The 20,558-nt window shown below is 31.5% G+C and overlaps 1 protein-coding gene across 5 annotated transcripts in view; it reads right to left on the bottom strand.

Annotated features, from left to right (window-relative positions):
* LOC145318892 (uncharacterized) overlaps positions 1–20,558 on the bottom strand; it is a 108,430-nt gene that overhangs the window by 37,501 nt on the left and 50,371 nt on the right. For 3 of the 5 annotated variants that reach the window (XM_080160566.1, XM_080160567.1, XM_080160568.1), the window contains one exon: positions 8,383–8,766. The exons of the other annotated variants lie outside the window; for them this stretch is intronic. In XM_080160566.1, the coding sequence (XP_080016692.1) occupies positions 8,383–8,766 (384 nt within the window). The remainder of the gene's footprint in view (positions 1–8,382; positions 8,767–20,558) is intronic. 5 annotated transcript variants of the gene reach the window in all.

Here is a 20,558-nt window from a genome sequence, read left to right as displayed (position 1 = left end):
ATTTCTTCCCCTTCCTAAATTTTATGAAGGACAACCATAAAAATCTATCATTAACAAAATTTGTTTTAATGAAGAATCAGCCAGGACAATTGGACATTTGTAACAAATAATATTTTGCCATTTGAAAAAATTAGAATAACAATTATTTTAAAGTTGACGGACAGAAGCTTGTTAAAGAATATCGGCACTCATAAAAACTTTTCTTGAAGAAAAAGATGAATTACTCTAATTTCTTCTCGTAATTAAAAGAAATGAGAAGAGATAAATATAAAAACATCGACTAATCATTTCCAGGGATAAAGGAATTGAAAAATTGTAATTTCATTCTTCGTTAAAATATATTGTTATATTGTTTTCCAGTATTGCTTCAAATACGATTAATATCGATTGGATAAGAACTGGTTCTAAGCCATACTGAAAAATCATGTGTATTAAATATTAAACAAATCTAGAAATTAATACTAGTTTTAAAACCATTTTAAAACCAGTTTTTTAGCCTCAAGGGGCCAAAGGCCTTGGCTATCAAACTGGTTTTAACATTATGATTTTTATGTAATATGATGTTATACATAAGTTTTCAGTGTGACTGAGAACTGGTTCCAATCCAGCGGATAGTAATCGGTTTCGAGGATATACTTAAAACCTATTAAAATACCTATTAAAATACCTATTAACCTATTAATTGTAGATTAAGTCAACAAATTTTTCAATAAGATGGATTGTCTGTCTAGGAAACGGTTTAGTTGGACATCAACCAGCTGAATTTAAAAGTTATAATATGACGAATTCACTGAGGCTGAAGCTTAGCTGCCAAGCCCTGATAGAAAGCATGTACTTGAAAACTAAACCTCCTTTAGTGGACACCTTCAGATGTATCGAATTGTTAATTACTTTAATTGAAGTTCATTATTTCTTTATTTTTTGTGTATTACGGCCGTATACACTCTTTTTTCCCAAAAAGTCGAAATACAAGTTATATAAAAGTAAATTCTTATTATGAAAACTATTTTATAGACAACATACATTAAGATCATTCTTTTGGCCAATATTTATGGGCTAAACAAGAAATGCACAGACAGACAGACATACATGTTGCTATATAGTCGGACAGACAGACAGACAAATTTAAATAGATAAACAGACAAACAAATGCGGGAACTTAAATTTGATAAAAAATTGCTATTTTCTTTTTTTCCTTATTTTACACTTTATACAAAAAGCAGAATGATAGTAAAATGTTTATTTTACACTCAACTTATCCGCAAGTCATTATCCCTTCTTGATCACAATTAACCCCTCCCACCCTTTAATTAAAAAAAATAAATTGAATATAAAATGTTGAAGTTTTTTGTTTGTTTATTGCTTTAGAGGGGTGTTATAGGGTTTTGGGTAGTCCCACAGCATGGGCTGGTCACCCCCTTTTAATTTCCTCCCAAAAAATAAGTGCTCGACAGGCACTTCGCGGGAAAGCACCAAATATTTTCCAAATAAAGTAAAAATTGATTCACCACAATTTAAAAAAAAAATGTAAAAATCTGCAATTACCATTTAAAAATCGCAACTGTAATCTTTTGTTTATTTGATTTAAATTTTGTTGTTATTGTAAATGCAAATTTTAATATCATTGCTTATTTTATTACACAATAAAGAGAAAATTAACAGCAGGAACACAGGGAGAAAAGGGACATAGGACTGTAAATTATACAAGTACTCAAAGTTTCATATTTACGTAATCTTATTCCTAATTACCAAAAATTTCAATCTCCAGAAAAAATCTATCACAATTTGGGATAGATTTCAATTATCACTATTATCTTATCCCTTAAGATCCCTAAGTTGTTTTTCTACAAAGTTTTATTTACACGTTCTCTTATTCATTGGCTTAAAACTTTTTATTAAATCTTGAATGGTTGGTTGAAACTAGCAGTGTCTAATCTTTTCAACCAATAATTTTGACATGCAAATGTTGTGCTATATCCATGGCATTTCAATATTTCCCCCCAATAACTTATTTTTATCTTTGTTAGACATATAATATGGAATTTGTCATATTAAGTGTCAAAATTAATCTAATTCCAAGTTTATATGTATATATCAATCAAATATCAAAACATTGATCGATCCTGTCAAATATCTTGCAAGCACATCTTATAAGAGAGCAAGAGAACACTGGATTGTAAATTGAACTGGTGCCCAAAGTTTTATAATAACGTTATCTCATTCCCTGCATACAAACTTTGGATCCTTGAATTAAATCTGAATTGGTTGGTCCAAATTAGCAATGTCTATTTTTAACCAATAATTTAAGTATAGGTAATTTTTTATCATTATTGGGGATTTACATCAATTTATCTTTAAATGTCTTAGTTCTAAAGATCCCTTTTAGACACGTAAAAAAGTTATTTCTATGAAACAGCAAAAAAGGTTTTAGGTTCCGGCACAATATGACTTCTTACGCATTTTCTTTCTCGATCTAGATAATCATGATCCTGAGTAAAAACGCGTCAATATCTTACAAGAACTCAATCAATCAAATTTCAAATTGATTAAAATTTTTGTAGAATTTTTCTCATCCTTTTCAAATTTCAATCTTTTAATTGATATCTTATGCACAGAAAAAAATATATTGACGTTTCTTATTTATAGCGTGGTTACTCTATAAATATGCAATGAGCAAGTTCCGGTATCAATTTGAACAGCATCATAGAACCATAAGATTATCTTAAAAAATATGATGTCTGTCTAAATATCTCTTTCTACCGAAAGATCTCGCCAACCCCCGACTTATTAGGAGAAAAGCTTTTTATAGGTCATAGTTAGGATTTTAACGAGAAATTGCCCATGGATAAAAAAAAGTTTACTCAAATTTGTTTAAATACCCAACACTCCTGTGAAAGTGTTGGTCTTAAGGCCGCTCTATAATTCTAGTTATAATTTTCTATTAAAAAACATTATAATTCGCTTCCTTTGAAATAAAATTGTTTATGTCTCTGTTTATAAAAATGAAAATATCACAGACGTCAGCAAATTTATATCTTATAACACTTCTAAGGATTTTTTTTACCGCGAGATAGAAATTTAATATTTTGAAAAAGCATGTAAAGTATCATTTCAGATCAAAATTAAAAATAAAACATAAATCGATTTTTTCCTTAGTTGGTAATTTGATTAATACTATGAAGTATACATAGATTGATAAAGTCTAGATAATCAATTCATTTATAAAGCAAATGTATTATCATTTTTGTTTGTAAAGTATATACATTTTAGTAATAGTAATAGCCATGGACGTCCAAGGGGGGGGGCGAGGATAAAGGAGTGATTACCCCCCCCCCCCAAATAAATTTAGGAGGGAGGGGGGGGGGGGGGTAACTATATCAAATTGTGACAACACGTAAACTAATATCTTGGCTGCTAGAAATTTATTTTTAACTTGGACGTATTATTGCGTCTAATTGGCCATCAAAGGGTAAATCTCAAAAAAACGCGCGGCTAGAGCTAACTACACATGGAAGAACACACTTCTTTGTAGAAAATATATTTCGCTTTATTCAAGCCTTCTCAATTCTATAAAATAATAACCATATTTGCAAAAATTCTTAAGAAAACAACAAGCTTCATACTAGTTAAAATTAATATAAGTTTAACAAAAAACAAGTTAAAAATATTAAGTACTTTGAAAAAAAGAATTCTTATAAAACAAAATAAAATCCAAATCTTTTTACTTTGAAATATGGTGTACCTAATTGTTTGAAAGTTTATGTACAACTGAATTATTTATTGTGATGGAAGGGGGGGGGGGGGAAGGGTTAGCAGATGAAAATTGGCGGTCAAACTTTTCAACAGTGGTAAGAATTTATACAACAACAAGGAAGAAAATATTCAAAATTTTGGTTGGGTTAGCATTTTTAAAAAAATATTGCAATTTGCAAGTCAAATAGGTATAAATTATGTTACAAGAAAAAACAACATGTAATAGCAAAATTTACTTTCATTAACAAAAATATATAACAATAACAATAATTTTAAATTTTTCTGTTCAGCCCCAGGTGCTTTGTTTCAAATTTATTGATGAAGAAGGATTCTCGACATTTTCTGTACATGGCTGACTCCTGCCTGCAATTTTCTATAACAGATACTTTCATGTTGGCAACACTGTGTCCAGGAAGATTAAAATGTTCCCCAACTGCAGTTTTGTTCAAGTTTTCATTTTGAGATCTGACACAATCTAAATGTTGTTTGAATCTTTCTTTAAGCTGTTTCCCCGTTTCTCCTACATACTGTGTGTATTTGCATTCTCTCCTATCACATGTTATAACATAAACAAGATTTTTTGTAGAGCAGCTGACTGGTGTAGAAATAGGTACCTTAAAATTATTTGCTGAGCTGTAGACAACTTTGGCTTCACGGACATGAGGGCAGGAGGGACAGTTAGGTAGGTTACATCTCTTCATACCTTTGACACTTCTTTTTTCACGTTCAGGTAGCTTTGATTTCACCAATATTTCCCGAAGAGAGCTGTGTTTAGGCTGACGATATGCAACTAAAGGTGGTTCTGGAAATATCTTTTTCAGTCTCTCATCCTTTACCATTATTTTCCAACCTTGTTTTAGGATTGTGCTGATTGAAGGTAGAGCTGGATGGAAAGTAATAACAAATGGTATTCTCTTGGTTGATACTTTAACTTTCTTTTCCAGGGCCGCATTTCTATCAATATTTAGAGCCTTGGCAATAGCACCATTGATTATCTGTAGGTTGTAGTTTCTAGAAAGAAGCAGTTGTTTAAGTTCATCTAGTCGTTGGATTAGTGTGTTTTTTTCAGAACATATTCTTACTAGTCTGTAACATAAGCTGAAGGGAATATTTTTGGTAATGTGTGCAGGATGTGCTGATGTTGGCAACAGGTACTGGCAACGGTCTGTAGGTTTTTTATAGATATCTGTGACCAAGGTTTTGTTTTTGATGGTAACTAATGTGTCCAGGAAAGGTATGGATCGGCTTGAGTGGCAGAAGCAGTCATGTTCAAATCCAGCAGGATAGGTACAAGGGAAAGGACAGGTGAACGAACTTGTAAATTTAATTGTGGGGTGGAGTGTATTGACCAATTCTAAAAACATTTGTAGATTCTCCACACTGCCTCTCCAGATCATAAACAGGTCATCCAAGAATCTTTTCAGCAAAATTAGGGGATTTCTGCCAGCTGCCACTTGCCTTGCTAGATTTTTTATCTTGACATCTATACTATGCATCATTATTGTTGCATAGTTTGGAGCACAAGCCGTGCCCATGGCTGTGCCACAAGCTTGCAGGAACAGAGATTTGTCAAATTCAAATATATTACATGTGAGGACTAGTTGCAGAAGATGAATTAGAAAGAGTGTTGGTACAGTTTTGTCTGGTCTGTTTTCTAGAGCAGATTTCATACAAGATATTCCATCATCATGGCGAATATTTGTATACAATGCAGAGACATCCATGGTCACCAGAATGTCCGTGTCTTCAATGTTTCCAGAGTCATTGAAATCTTTCAGTGTTCTGAGGAAATCTGGAGTATCTTCAATAAAGGCAGGAATTTGATGAATGACTTTTTTTGCATGAAAATCAACGAATCTTGATATGTTTTCAGTAATTGATCCATTACCAGAAACAATAGGACGGCCTGGGGGAAGAGTGCCAGGTTCATGTTCCTTATGAACCTTAAAAATCTGGTAGAACCTGCCTGGGCCTTTGTCACTAGGATTCATGGCATTAAATTCGGATTTTGTTATCCATTTGTTGTTTAGCCCATCTTTTAATACAGAAACAATTTGGTGTTTCATTGTATCCAAATCCTTTTCAGATGATGGTTTGTAGTAAGGTAGCGGTGGCCCAGTTGGTTGCTGTTGAGAAGAAAGAAGGTGTTGATTGCAGCTGTTTACATAATCATCATAGTTAACCACAACTATACCACTGCCCTTGTCCGCAGGCTTAACTATGATCTGGCGTTCTTTCTGCAGCTTGACTAGGTTCTGGAGGGCCTCAAACTCGTCCTCAGGTAGATTTCTAATTTTTGGATTGAGGTGTTTTTTGTTCCACAGAGTTCTGTTTTGTAAATTAGATTCTACAGTATTAAGGAAAGTTTGTAGTGGTTTAGCTACATTACCACGATTTGGAAAATTTGTTTTCTCCTGTTTGAATATTGATGGAATAAAATTACTGTCCTCAGGTTCAACATTATCAGTGTAGAATTGTTCTGCCCATTGCATTCGTCGACTGAATTTTAAATGATCTGATAAAATTTCTGTCATATCTATATTTGGAGGTTTGATACAAAAATTTAGACCTTTGTTCAGGGCTCGAATAGCTGCATCACTTAAATCAATGCTGGAGTAATTAAACACAATGTTGACTGGTGTTTTTTTCTGTAATCTTTTAAGTATTGTTGATTTATATTTTCTTTGTCTCGCCCCTGGTCTATTCTTCTTTTTTGTCACTCTAACATTGTTGGTCCCCACTCTAGTGTTGTCCACGTTTTGTTGGCTCGTATCTGTAGTTTCTGAGAGAGATATTATGTGTTTTAACTTATTGTTTTTGGTTTTTAATGCTTGACACAAAAGTTTTCGGTTTTGTTTCACTAAAAATTCTTGTAGATTCAGCTTGTCAATAGTTGTCACTAAACATAACATTTTATCTCTCAATTTATCTTGTTCCCTGTACAATTTTAAGCAACAGTCATTCATGTCATCAATTGAATTTTGTATCCAACGTTTTGATTGTTCTACTATTGACTGTACTGTTAATACAAATGTTTTAAAATAAATCTATTCCTATCAATGTATAAATTTAGTAAAGAGAACATCAAAGTGAATATCAGGAAGGGAAAGGTCAATGGCAATTAAATAAATCTACAACCCTTCATCCCCCTTATTTAACTTGAAAAAAATATTAAAATTGTGGAGAATAATAATTAATTTTTCCATTGTCCAATACCTGGTGTTCCTGGTGAGAACTCATGCAAAGGATAAAGGATTTCCGTGCAATATCCATGTACATCAAAACGAACATTTACCCCCCCCCCCTCCCTTCCAAACAAAAAATATAAAAAATCCTTTATGTTACATTGAGCAGATTAGATTAAAGTCGTGTAAAGAAAGTCCCACAGGGCTATTACCCTTCTAATTAGAGCCACCGAATATTGTGTAGGTCTAAATTTGGCATAGGCATAAATTAATCCTTACATACTTTTAATATTGGAGTAGATATAAATTAATTTACTATATTGTCCTATATCTTCATTGAACTATTGGATTTATACCTATCTCAACAATTGCTAAAAATTGGGGGAAAATAGCCCAAATCGTGAGTTTGGGAAATTGCCAATTTTCGCTCTAGCTTAGGTTACATTGTGTAAATGGAGAAATAAGGGAATATTCCTTTAACAACTAAGTGGATCAAATAATAACCCCCCCCCCCCCTCAACACACCAAGTTAAATGAAGAAAATGGAAGTCTTAATCAACTGATAATAAAGCAAAAGAAGTTTAAATTCTAAAAATTTTAAAAGAAAATTGCTTTGAGTCCACTTTCAAATTGAATAATATGACCAAAATGAGATGTTATAACATTTTCAATTTATAGACTTCATTTTACTTTTAACAAAACAGAGCTTTCAGACATTTCTTTTCTCAATATTTCAAATAAGAAAATTGCAACAACGATTTCTGATAGCCTATATGCTGCCAAATAACAAAGTAAATGAAATTTGGTTCTTTCTAGGTCTTGTTGGACCAAATTTCAACTATATGAAAAGAGAAAACATGTAATATTAAAAATCTTAATGAATTTTGTAAAAGCAATTTTGCCTTAAAAATCAATGAAATGAAAAAAACATTTTTCTAGTAAAATTCTTTAAGATTTTTGTAAGGAAAAAAAGAATGAAAACATAAATTAAAAGATATAGAAAATACATTAATTTATGTTTATTTAGTCTTACCATAAATAGCGTAAACACTCTCCCGGTTAGAATAACAGTATGAATAGTCATGACCGTTTTCACCAGGACTGGTCATGGTCATAGTCCCGCGGGCACTGTGAGGGTTGTTAGTAGCAGCGGCGTGTGTGTTAGTAGGCGAGAGGGTTAAACTGCGTGTAACAAGCGTATTAGTAGGCACACTGGCTGAGGAGCACGCGGCATGGCAGCTGCCACCAGAGTAGCCGTAGCCGCTGTAACCGCTACTACGGTGCGTTGCCGCCGCAGCCGCATGCTCACTTACTCGGTCATGAAAACTAACAGATTTATTATTATTATTAAAATTACGGTGGTGTATTGTATTATAAGGATCTGAACTGCTGTAGTTATGGTGTGTGCTTGTCGAAGTAGTTGTACAATTGTAGTCAAACTCACTTTCTGTCCGCGTATGAGGAGGTGTGGTGCGGTAGCGCGGCCCCTGGCCGCCCGACATCTCTTGGCTGCCTGCAGCAGCAGCGACTGCAGCCGCCGCCTTTGGGTCGCTCGGCCGCTTGCCCCAGGAGCCCATAAGGCCTTTCATAAAGCCGGGCGAACCGGAACTCCGCCGCGGGTCCATCCCGCCGCCTATCTCCTCGTCTTTGCGGCCAGGGAACAGCATGTGCGTTCGGTAAGCACCACCGGCGTCAAAGAGACCACCGGAGGACCCGTTCTCGCCGCCGTCGTCCAGATCGCGGCCCTTCCGCCCTTTGCTCTTGGCCATCATCCCGCTGCCCTTGCCTCTGCCGCCTTTTCGCCCGGTTGTGCTGGCTTGTCCCGCCTCTGAAAATTGTTTAGCAAACATGAGCGACATGGTGCGGCCGCTTTATTGCGTCGGCGCACGATTTTTGCGCGCCTTTTTTGAGATTAAATATAAATAGAAACTAAAAAAATCACAAATTCTATTTATATATTAGTTCAACATAACTACACACAACGTTAGTCATTAATTTTTAAAACAAGAGTTGCATCATTTTTTAAGAAAGTTTCTTTTTTACAAAAACTAATTTCACTTTTAATGTGATGTGTCTATATTACATGCTACATAATGACTGTGGATTGGAAACTATATGAAGAGAGAATTTAATATAACTAGTAGTAAGAGAAATATTCAGAGATTTTTTTACATCAAGGGGGAGAACATTTTAACTAGAGAGATTTCTCTTTTTCACTCTCTCTCTCTCTCTTTTCTCTTGTTGTAGTATGTGGTTAAAATAATCCAAGTTTCTGCCAGGTATAATGTTTATTAACCATCTTACATCCTGATATAATCCTTTTCTAATATTTTATTTAATTCTTTTTCACAAATTTTGTAATTTTGTGATTCATTTATTTTTGAAAATTGTTATCTTTTAGTAAAATTTTAAACATAATTTATTCTACGGAATATGTTTTCTGATAAATAATCAATAATGAGGAGAAAAAAGATTTAAAGAATATCTTTATAAAAGGCTATAAGTTCTTTCATGTATTTAAACCACATAGAAGGATGGGTAACTTTTTAATTTCTTTCCTCAAATATTGTTCCCTTGAGTTAAAAATCATCTAGGGTATTACAAATCTTTTTTTTGATAAACAAATTTCTAGCAATAAAAACTTCCTAAAACTTTTTCCTAACTGAATAATATTATTTTAATTTATAGCTGTTTGAATATAGCAAAGCGTTTGATAGTATTTTTTTAACCTAAAAAACATTTTTTATAAATTGAAGGTGTTGACTGAATATATTGCACTATGAAAGGTAGCGCTGTATGTGTTTTAGAATGGCTTTAGGTCATTTTCCCAAAGCCTGCGTGAAGCTGCTAGTAGAATAAAAAAAGAATAATTATAGTTTGATAGATATCCAATTAGTAGGATTATTATAATCAATATTCTTCTATTAGCAGTAGTATGTATTTTTTCAATAGTATCGGCAAATAATATAGGGCTGCATACGGTCATAACAAGTTAAAGAAGGACGGGAAAATATAAAAACGACAAACTTAAGACCAACAAAGTAACTATCAAGAAAGGATCCTCCCCTCCCAATTATTTTTAAAATAAATCAAATATAAGGAGAGGAGAGTATATTTTTCTATGCGTACCTCAGCAGGGCTACCCAGTGCCTCATAAGCCTGACCTAAACTTTTTAACAATCAAACGAAAAACTACTTTCCCTTTTTTCAATTTGTTCAAAAAATAAAGGGTTGGGGGTCAAGCGCTTCAAAAGCACTTTGAGGGAAATTAACCAAATTATTGCAATACTAATTTTATTTTTATTTATAAGAAATCTTTTAGAAATTTTTTTCCTTTTTAAAAAAATAACAGAAAAGGTAAAGAAAAATGTAAGATAATAGTTATTTCTCGCATCGTATTCTAAACAGCTTCCCGCGGATATGAAATATACAATTATAAGATTAAAACCAGTTTTTATATTCGTAGAAAACTGGATATATTACGATGCTAAACATATTTTTTTTCTCGTATAGAAAAGAACCGGTTCTAATCCACCGGATAAATAGATATTGATAAGTTTGAACATAGTCTTGTTTATTTAAACTAGGATTTCAACATTCCGTATAGCGAAGCTTAACAGGTTAGACGGACATGCATAAAAAAATAAAAATGTAAAGAAGCTATAGAAGAAATCTGTTACAGATAAACGTACGTATAATCAAGCCAATCCTAAATGTAGAAGATCTTCGCTTATAAAATTGTAAAACTTGTGAACTGCGGAGGAGTGTATGTTATATGTAATTTGAGTGGGAGTAATGTTATATCTATACAGAACCAATCCATAAGGCCGTTCCTTAAAAATTTGTTTTAACATTTGATTATTTGATAAGGGGCCTATTTAAATGAATGAAAATGTTTATTTATTTGTGTGTTTGTCTGTATTTAACGAAAATGTTGCCTTAACAGTAAAGATGGTCTTTAACCATTATTTCTAATAATTTAAAAACGTTAAAATTTTATCTTTAATAATGTTATAATAATTCAGTTCAAAACATGTGTTTATTTTTTTTTAATTATATTTTTAAAATATTTAAATATTTTTTTTTTAGGAATCGAATATTTTGGTAGCAATCACTGGGTTTAACGAGATCAAATTCTTAACTAAATTTGAAAACTTTCATGTTCACCAAAATACGGAAAAGTTTTAAATTTTCTATTCTATTATATAAAGCAGTAAGGTTTTAATTGTCTGTAACTTATGATTTCGTTAAATATTGATCCAATGCCTTATCCTATGGTTTAAGGCTATTTTTACTAGAATTGTCCAATTTTATTAAATGACGATTGATTAAAGGTGATTTTTAGTATAATATCTTTAGAAAGAATAACATTTCTTTAAGTAGTGCAGCAATAACATGCTAACAATATTATATTAAAAAGTTAAGAATATAAATAATAAAAGCAAAATTATTGAAAACTTATTATAACATTAATTTTTTATCTAAATCAATGTGACGGACAAACATGTACCATAGTAATATTACAGCTAATATAATTATTAAGATTAATTTTAAGATTACATTCTTTCTAATTCAATTATATTTGTAAAAGGATTATTCCTTGATTTAAGAAGTACAAAGTATTCTGTCCATTTCATCATGTACTTTTTTCTCAACTTTTTTCACTTAATTCTTAATGCATTATTCACTTATTTTTTTTTTACAGCACTAATTTTATTTCAATCACATTCTTGTGGAAAGATATTTTTTATAGTGTCTTTGGGAGACTAAAAAAAGAGATATCAATTGAACGGCTCAATTAGTAAGAGAATTATTTTTGAATTGTTTGTCTTTGTATTGAGGAGGAAAGCTTTGTGTAATGCTTGGGAGGTCAAATGACATGTCCGCTATTGTATAATTCTGTTTTTCAGGACACTTTTACACGCCACGTACGGGCAGACATTAGCATTACTGAATACGAGAGAATACTTTCAAAAGCCTAAAGATGAGAGAAAGATGTTTTACTAGGAGAGACAGAGAGGGGAAAGGGATGGGAGAAAATAGTAAAGTTTTCTACCCTTAGAAATGGAAAGGAGATAGGAAGGGAAATATTTAGGAGAGACAAACTTTAAAAGAATATATCTTGACTAGCATTGATACAGGGATTGGTCAATGGAAGACAAATTAATCTCTCCCCTATTTACCTAGCATAGAAATATTTTCCTAATCCTTTGACCATATCAATATAAATTTGTAGAATATTGGGTCTTAGGACAAACGCAGGAGTCCCAAGCGTCGGAGTGGGCACTTAATCTAACCTAACCTATTTTAGACCATCTTACAGGTTTTTTTAAATAACTAACCTCTGCGGGGGGCTTATTTGTACATTCATATATTAACCTAACCTAATCTGTATAGAAATACTTAACTAAATTAATATTTTAACACTCCTGCCTTTGTCCACTCTGACGTTTGGGGCTCCTGCGTTTGTCCTGGAACCGAATATTGTACCTTTTGTTAGAGGCAGGATTAATATATCTTCCATTGATGTATCCTTATTCCTTGAAAGACTAGTCACTACATATACAATAGATTGTTTCTACTGAATCTACAAAACCAATTAACTGTAAGATTTAAGTCTAGGCTAGCCTTTACAGTTCTGTTAGAAATACATAAGTCTACAAGTCTTTAGAAGCATCCAAGGTGTACATAGTACTATACATATATATATATTTATATACATACATATCTTACTAGACCCCCTCTGAGTTAAACAATTATTAAAGGACCTAAAAGCGCGCTAAAGAATGCTATATGTACTTTTTTCTGACACAGAGAGGGAAAAATATTTTTCAAATCAAGGATAATTATGTCCATAAATAGCACAATATTATCAAGCTAAAAATATTTTTGAAAAAAAAAACATAATTTTGTTTTGTTAGGTGTTGACAATAAATTTATAAATTATTAATCATTTTCATTAATTCAATTTTAAATAATATAAATTAGTTAATAGACAAGGAAGTAAGTGTAAAAGTACGGGCAATCTCCAGTTACATAGCAGTCGCGTTAGTACGTAATCCTTTCTTATTTCATCAATTTAAAAATATCTTTTCTTGGATTTTGTTTTTCTGAATATGATTTCTTCCTGTTAATACAGAGACACATTTCAAGTTTAAAAATGTATTCAGACTTTAAAACTTTAAATTTCTTTTTATAAACTTTATAAAAGTATTTTTTTTTGTTTTTTCAATAATCTTTACCATATATGTAAATCATTATCATTTTCTAGAACAATAACAAACATTGTTTTTAATTAAGAAAAAAACAAGAACAGCGAACTTAAATGACAACGAAGCTTCTGCATTACTTACTTATTTGCCATGGTAACAACACCTCCGACTGATTTATTAAATCATAAAGCCTCCCTTTCACTTTCGTCCCCCCAATTATCTCTGTGCACGAAGCTGTATCCAACCTATTTTTTGTTTTCTATGTTTTTTTTTTGTTTTCTCTCCTTCCTTATGACTCTTTCTTCCTCTTGCATACACATGTTTGACGTTCAAAATTATCTAGACGACAAACAAGCAAATTTATCATGTAGAGCAGCTTTGCCATTGAAAAAGATTGTTTTTAAATAAAGAGAAAAATAAATTAAGGTATATCATTAACAAGCGTTTCTGACATGTTGTTAATAATATTTTTGATGCTTTTTTTGGAGGGGATAGAATGAGTCATTTACATTTGGGTGTGCTTTCACTCCCGCTCATTATCATTTCCGCACACTCCAGGACGTACAAGCCTTTTATTTATCTATTTTGTGAGTGTGTGTGGGGTGGGCTAATGTTAGAGGTTTCAATTTTTTTTTGGAAGGGGGGGGGGTGTACTCTAACATATTTTTGTACCCATGAACACATTATTTTTTATGGGGGAGGGACACCTCTTTACCTCCCCTGGGACGTCTTAGCGCACAGTGATATAATATAGAAGTGTTTAAATAACAAGAGCAAAGAGAAAGAGACTGTTTGAACATTGACATGCGGTGTTGTTCATTTAACAAATTACATATATGCGGAATTGTAAGCACACTATTTGCAGTAGAGAGAGAGAGAGAGAGAGAGAGAGAGAGAGGAAAATGTGTTCTGTAAAAACGAATGATAGAACAGCACAGCTACGTTTAACTAGAGTATGTACGTTCGTCCATCCGTCAATAAGTCATGGTAATCTACTTATTGTTTATCAGCATTCATATAATATCATCCCAAAAGTTAACTGACCATGTATTCTTTTTAAACAAAATTAATTCTTTTATAATCATAGTAGTTTTTCGAAAACTTATCGCCTTGTTTTAAAATATTTGAGTACAAAACTTTATGGGAAACAATGAAAGGAATAAGGTTGAAATTTTTTTTTTGAAAATTCAATTTGAATACCTAACTATTTGTAGTTTTTGTACTGAGAAATTATATAATTAATTCAAATTGATCATTATCCATTATCAGATCATGCTAAACATTTCTTACTGGAAAGTGATTCAATGCAAGAAAGCATTGTAAAGTTTAAAAAGTTCGTAGGCCTTTGTTTGTAGGTAGCGTAGCTTCTCTATAGACAACTTTTCATTTGCCCTAAATGTTAAATTGTATTTATTATCTGACATCCTTTTCCATTTTAATTCTATCCTTTTAAAGAAACAACTGCCATGAACATTTCTTTAATTATATTTGTCTTTGATTAAACATTACCCGCGTAACCTATGGACAAAATAATCCTTGTTTTTTCTTAATATGTTCAGTTTCCTTGTTTCATTTTTTCATACAATTTGACAAAAATAACCTAATAGCTCTTTAAAAGGTTAAAAATGATTGTGTTGAAAAAGTGGCGTAAAAAAGGTTTAGTTTTATGAATGCATTAAATGTTTAAATATGCCTATTTTGGCAAAAAATTAGTCAGGAAAAGGAAGCTACTAAATTTTACTGTATGCAACAAAAAGTCAACAATTTTTTTCAATTTTAGGAAGGAAGTGGAGTTTGAACCGTAATTATTATGACATCAGTCATTTTATAAAAGCTTAATTAGTTGGTTCAAACTAACAGTGTACAAACTTTTTTATCAATAATTATAATGTACAGAGGGGACACTTTTTTTATCATCACTAGTGATGAACAACAATATAAAGGCAATTGTCTTATCCCTAATGATCTTTGCTGAACAGATGCCATAAAAACATCAAATAATATTTTGTTTCTATTTTTAACAAATAAGACTGTCTCATATTACTATAACAAAAAGAATTTTATCCACAAAAAAAAGTAAAAATATCCGAATGTCCCTTTGAAAAAAAACTGTGTGTGTTTGTTTTTGTATTTGTGGGAAATTGACTTAAAGAAAAGCAAAGCTCATTTGTATTGTATGGTGCAAGGGGGTTCCTTAAAAAAGTTTTTTATTAGATTAAGAGGTTCACTGTATAATGGTGAGGTTTATGGTCAATTGGCAGTTTTTGCCACACTTTGAAGTCCAGATAACTATGAGTGACAATTAGCTGTGCCTTTTTATGGGCTAAGACAGTCTCTCTAATCGTACTATTGATATTCTTATTGTATGATTTTATTTCGAAGCAAATGTAAAAAAATAAGTTTCACTGGCCGTTACATAAAACTAAATATTAAATAAAATTATTTAAGAATTGAACCCAGAAAAGCGGTAAGTATACACCTAAGATGCATATTTACAAATATTCAATACAAAAAAGTAAAAAATATTTGTATTTGTTCAAAGGTATCTCAAGAACGGTTTTGTTCCATTACATATAATGACATAAGGGTATTGTAGTATATAAACCATAAACATTAGAAAACAATAATAAAAGATAGTTATACCTTTTATGTAATTCCAGCTAATTATATACTTTAAGCTACTCATTGAAGCTACAATCATTATAAAAATGGGATCTTGGACAAAGTAGCTTCAGACAAAGTAGCTTCGGACAAAGTAGCTTCAGGACAAAGTAGCTTCAGGACAAAGTAGTCTGATAATAGACAGACATACAGACGGACATTAATTGGGCAGCTGCATTTTATCTATCTTTCGGAAGATTGCCAAAAAGGTACAAAAATAATGTTAAAAATGAGTAAAAGTGTTTTAGGTATGTCCAATTGTCTGTAATCCAAAGTTTTAAGTGTGTACAACATTGTTTTTCAAATTTGAAAATAAAATCTATAAAAACAGAAGACAACATTAAGATACAAAATCTTTAATCTTAAAAATACTTTTATTTAGGTTACAATTATGGCGGCAGTTTTAATAAAATTAATAATAAATTTACAGTTGACTTAGGCCATCTAAAACATTATCTGAGTTAAATGCAGCATTGAGCATAGAGTTGAGTCCAGCCCAGTATCTAAATAGGTAAGACAACACAGATATCTAAAATTCTTCATCGTCTCCCTTTGCACTATAAAGATATTATCAACATTTAATTTGAGGGTTACAAAATACAATTTTTGCGCGCAAAATTTCTTTTTCGTATGTCTCTTTGATAACCTAATTGTAAATTGGGAGACATTTAAATTTGACTGGTATCCAACGTTTTATAAACAAATTCTCTGATATATTGGCTTAAAAACATTTGGTTCTTTATTAGATCTTAACTAGTAGTATGCTAACTTTTTTACCAATAACTTTGATATACAGAAGGGGTATTTTTGTTTATCATAGTTTTGGGTATACATCAATTCCATTGTCTTATCCTATACCTTATACTCCTAAGTTATTTTTACTGGAAACTGATATTTCAAATAAAATGAACTGCCAAGGACAGATTCTTTATTTTACTAACTGATGTTTAAAACGGAAGAATTTCTGTAATTTTTATCTGTACGTCACTAAATTGTTTGATACTGAATAGCACAATTATATAGCATGATTTTTTTTCCAGGGCTCGGCAACAGCGATGACTAATTCTCAAATTGAAACCAGTTTGGATGCTAAGAAAATTTTAAAACAGAGGGATTGCTATATTTGGGTCAGGTTTAAACTTCAAGCTGATTTTTAATTTGATAAAAGATTGATTTCCCCGAGGCTTACAGGCGGATGCCGAGCCCTATACATATTAGTAAAAATTTAAGGGTTAATAATTCCCTTATAGTATAATATTTTTTTCAGCAACCCGAAAGTATATTATGTCATAATAATGGCTGTCTTAAAATAAATAGGAATTAAACTTAAAAATATAAAAAGGAGCCATATACTTATGAAACATTTGAAAGTATGATAAAATCAATAAAACATTTTACAACATCATTCTGTTGAGTTTCTAAATGTCAAAGTCAATACTAAACTTTAAAACAGATAATGTCAGCTAAATATTTTTATCTTATTCAGACAAATATAATTTTTTTATTAGAAATTAGTGGTTGAATGCAGGTTTGTTTGTCTGATTAATAATATCTCTTGGATAGCTTGAACCATGCTTGGTAGAGTTTGGTGCTGTTTTTTTGTAAAAAAAAAAGGTTTGCATGATTTTTAGTAGCAATGGTACGTACTCTATAATTAGAATATATCAGTACTTGTATCTGTATGATAGTAACGAAAAGAAACTAGTATGTGTCTTAAAATTTACATTTTACACGTAGAAAAATCAGCCAAGAATAATTTAGTTTATAATGCAGTTTATTTTTTATAGTTATTAATACACTATTAAGTATTCTACAGGTGTAGAACAATGGAAGATTGTTATGTCTTATCAAAAATAAAAAAAATATACTAAAAACCACCGGTAATTTCAATAAAATAAAAAAGGAAAAATAATTTAACTTCCATTTACCTATCCATGTAAACTCTATTCAGATCCAGCCTACTTTAATTATTGAAACTCAACCTAAAATTTTCAACTGATAAGATTTGAAATATTGGCGTGAACAGAAATTTTCATTTTACACTTCAAATACAAATTTAGTTTTTGTTGGGCAATTTTTCAGGGATTGGAAAACAGACGACAAATTATCTCCTTTCCTCCCTCCCATTTTTTTATGGTGTAAAAAGGCATGTGCAGTGTGCACCAAATTTGCTTGAGGAAATTTGTTGCTACTGGATCTATTCTATTGTTTCAATTAAACTTATTTATTTCATGTTGAGGTTGCGTGAATATCGACAAAAATAAAAAAAACTGAAAAAAATTGCACGAGACTCGAGTAATTTAAAACAGAATATGTATTTTTCAAATCTTGTAAGTCAGAATGTGTATGTGTGTATATGTATGTGTGTGTGTGTTTGTGTGTGTGTGTGTGTGTTTGTTCGTGTTAGAATATTGAATATTGTTCTTCTGGTCTTAGGAAAGCTAAAAAATAAAGACATCAAAATAGAGAGAGAAAAAATAATTTTGAATGTTTTTTGATTAATTTCAAATTGTGAATTTCAAAAGTCTCAAGAACATGTAAAAGAGCAACAGGTAGATTTCAGATAATGTTTTTGTTTGATCAAACGAGTGAATAGGTGTGTAGAAAGAGGAAATTATTTTAAGAGAAGCAACGTAGATATTGTATTCTAAGCAATCTTAGGCAACAGACCATCAGACATTACGAAGTTCTAGAGCAAGTACGCTCTAGAGCCTTTTCATTAGCTGGAAGTTTGTTTGTATTTTCTTAATAAGTAGTGAAGGGGGTTCGATGTTAAGATATATCTTAAAGAAATGCTGTTAATCAAAGTGCCTGTTGAGTACTGATAACCCCCCTTCCCCTCATTTTTAGAATTACCTTACAATGGTATAATTTTTTCTTCCATGAGGGGCTAACTAACCAAACCTGACCTAAAGTAATATGCAAAACTACCCCTAACCCCCCTATATTATAGGCAGCTTTCCGAGGATATCAAAATGGAAACATGAAATATGCTATACGGATCTTTCAGGATGGCTGTATATTTCAGCTATAATCCAGCGGATATTAATCGGTTTCGAAGCCATACTGGAAAGTTTTTTCTACGACTGACCCTCTAGACTAATAGCTTTATTTGGATGAGTGTTTACTTAGGAGACGGATTCAATAGTAATTATCACATACACAAAGGAACATGGATACATTTTCATATATTTGAATCAGGGCTCGGCAGCCGCGTGTAAGCTCAGGGAAATCGTCCTTTTATAACCTAAAAATTCATCTGGATGTCTAAACCTGTTCTTAAACAGACTATCCCTCTCTTCGGAATTTCCTTTTTAGCACATATTCTTTAGGCGTATGCACGGCTAAAGAGCGGCTGCCTAGCCCTCATTTTAATCTTGCCATATTGGCGTCCAATTATATTTTAAACACATTAAATAAATATATCAACGCTAATTATGAATTCTCTTGGGTCTTATTTTAAACAAGCGACTGAGCCGACCAGGAGAAGAGTATATACTTTAATCTAAAAATAAAATAGCCTAAAACTATGCTGGGACATAGTTCAGTTTAATAAGTTCAGTTGTTAGCGAAATTTTAGGGAAAAACACAAAAAACATTACTACTTTATAATTCTAAACTAGCGGCTTCGCCCCTAGCCTCTAGGGGCTTTGCCCCAAGAGGTGATTTAAAAAAATGATATCGAAATTCGTAAAAGGACCAGCAAATTAAAAAATATGAGGGGAGATTTTTTTTTTTTTTTTTGGGGGAGGGGTTGACGGTGTCCCACCTCCCAAAAAAATAGCTTAAAACCACCATAGGACCAATAGGTATATACCCTGAAGAGTAGAATCCGATCGGTTCAGTGGTTACCGAGATCTTATGGGACAGACGGACAGACATCAAGCTACTTTGTATTATAGATATGACAAATATACACGTAGCAGTTCATTAAGATTCAAATTCGTTTTGAAAACAACATCATGCTACCAATTGAAAACGTTATATCAGGCATTACAAGATACTAGTAGAAGTTTTGAATTATCTACTTGAACCTTAATTATTACATTTACAAATATCTAAGATTTTTAAATCTATAAATATCTTATATATTAATACTTTTAATTTTATGAATTTATTTATTCTATTAATATGTATCATGTTATTATATCATGTAAAATAATATTTATAAATATATTCTTTTAAAATCTGGGAAAAGTTAATAAAAAAATTGGTTTTGGGTTTTAAACAAGAGTAGATGTGGATTGAAAGAAAATATTCATAACATAAAAATCTGTAGATATCAGTCCCTAATCCCTGTGGCACAAATGGAAGAAAATAATTATAGAAAATGCGAGGCATAAAATTTCATTTGTGTTTTTAACACAATAGCAATGTGAAAGTCATGTTTTCTCAGAAAATTCAGGGAAAAAATAAGGATAAATTTGCTTTTTTTTACATAAAAATAAGGAGACATATCTTTAGCTTTTTATAGAAATAGAAGAAAGTGAGGAAGGAAGAACATAATAAACATTGATAAAAATAATAGTATGATTTGATATAGTTTGTACAAAAGTCTAGAGTAATAGAAGCTAAACTTTATAGAACAACTTAATAACTTAAAGGTTTGGTAATTTTGATTCTTTACTTTTAAAATAATAATTAAAGTTATAACTAAAGCCTTAGAAAAAATTTTAATGTCTTAACTAAAGTGTTAGAAAAAATGAAATGCTGTATCAGAACAGATAAACTTTATCCCTAAATCTCT

The sequence above is a fragment of the Acartia tonsa genome, chromosome 5 (genome assembly GCF_053477335.1).
Source record: "Acartia tonsa isolate MP-2025a chromosome 5, ASM5347733v1, whole genome shotgun sequence".
NCBI lineage: Eukaryota > Metazoa > Arthropoda > Copepoda > Calanoida > Acartiidae > Acartia > Acartia tonsa.
The sequence above is the reverse complement of the archived record's forward strand: the minus strand, read 5'-3'. Positions and strand labels throughout refer to the sequence as shown.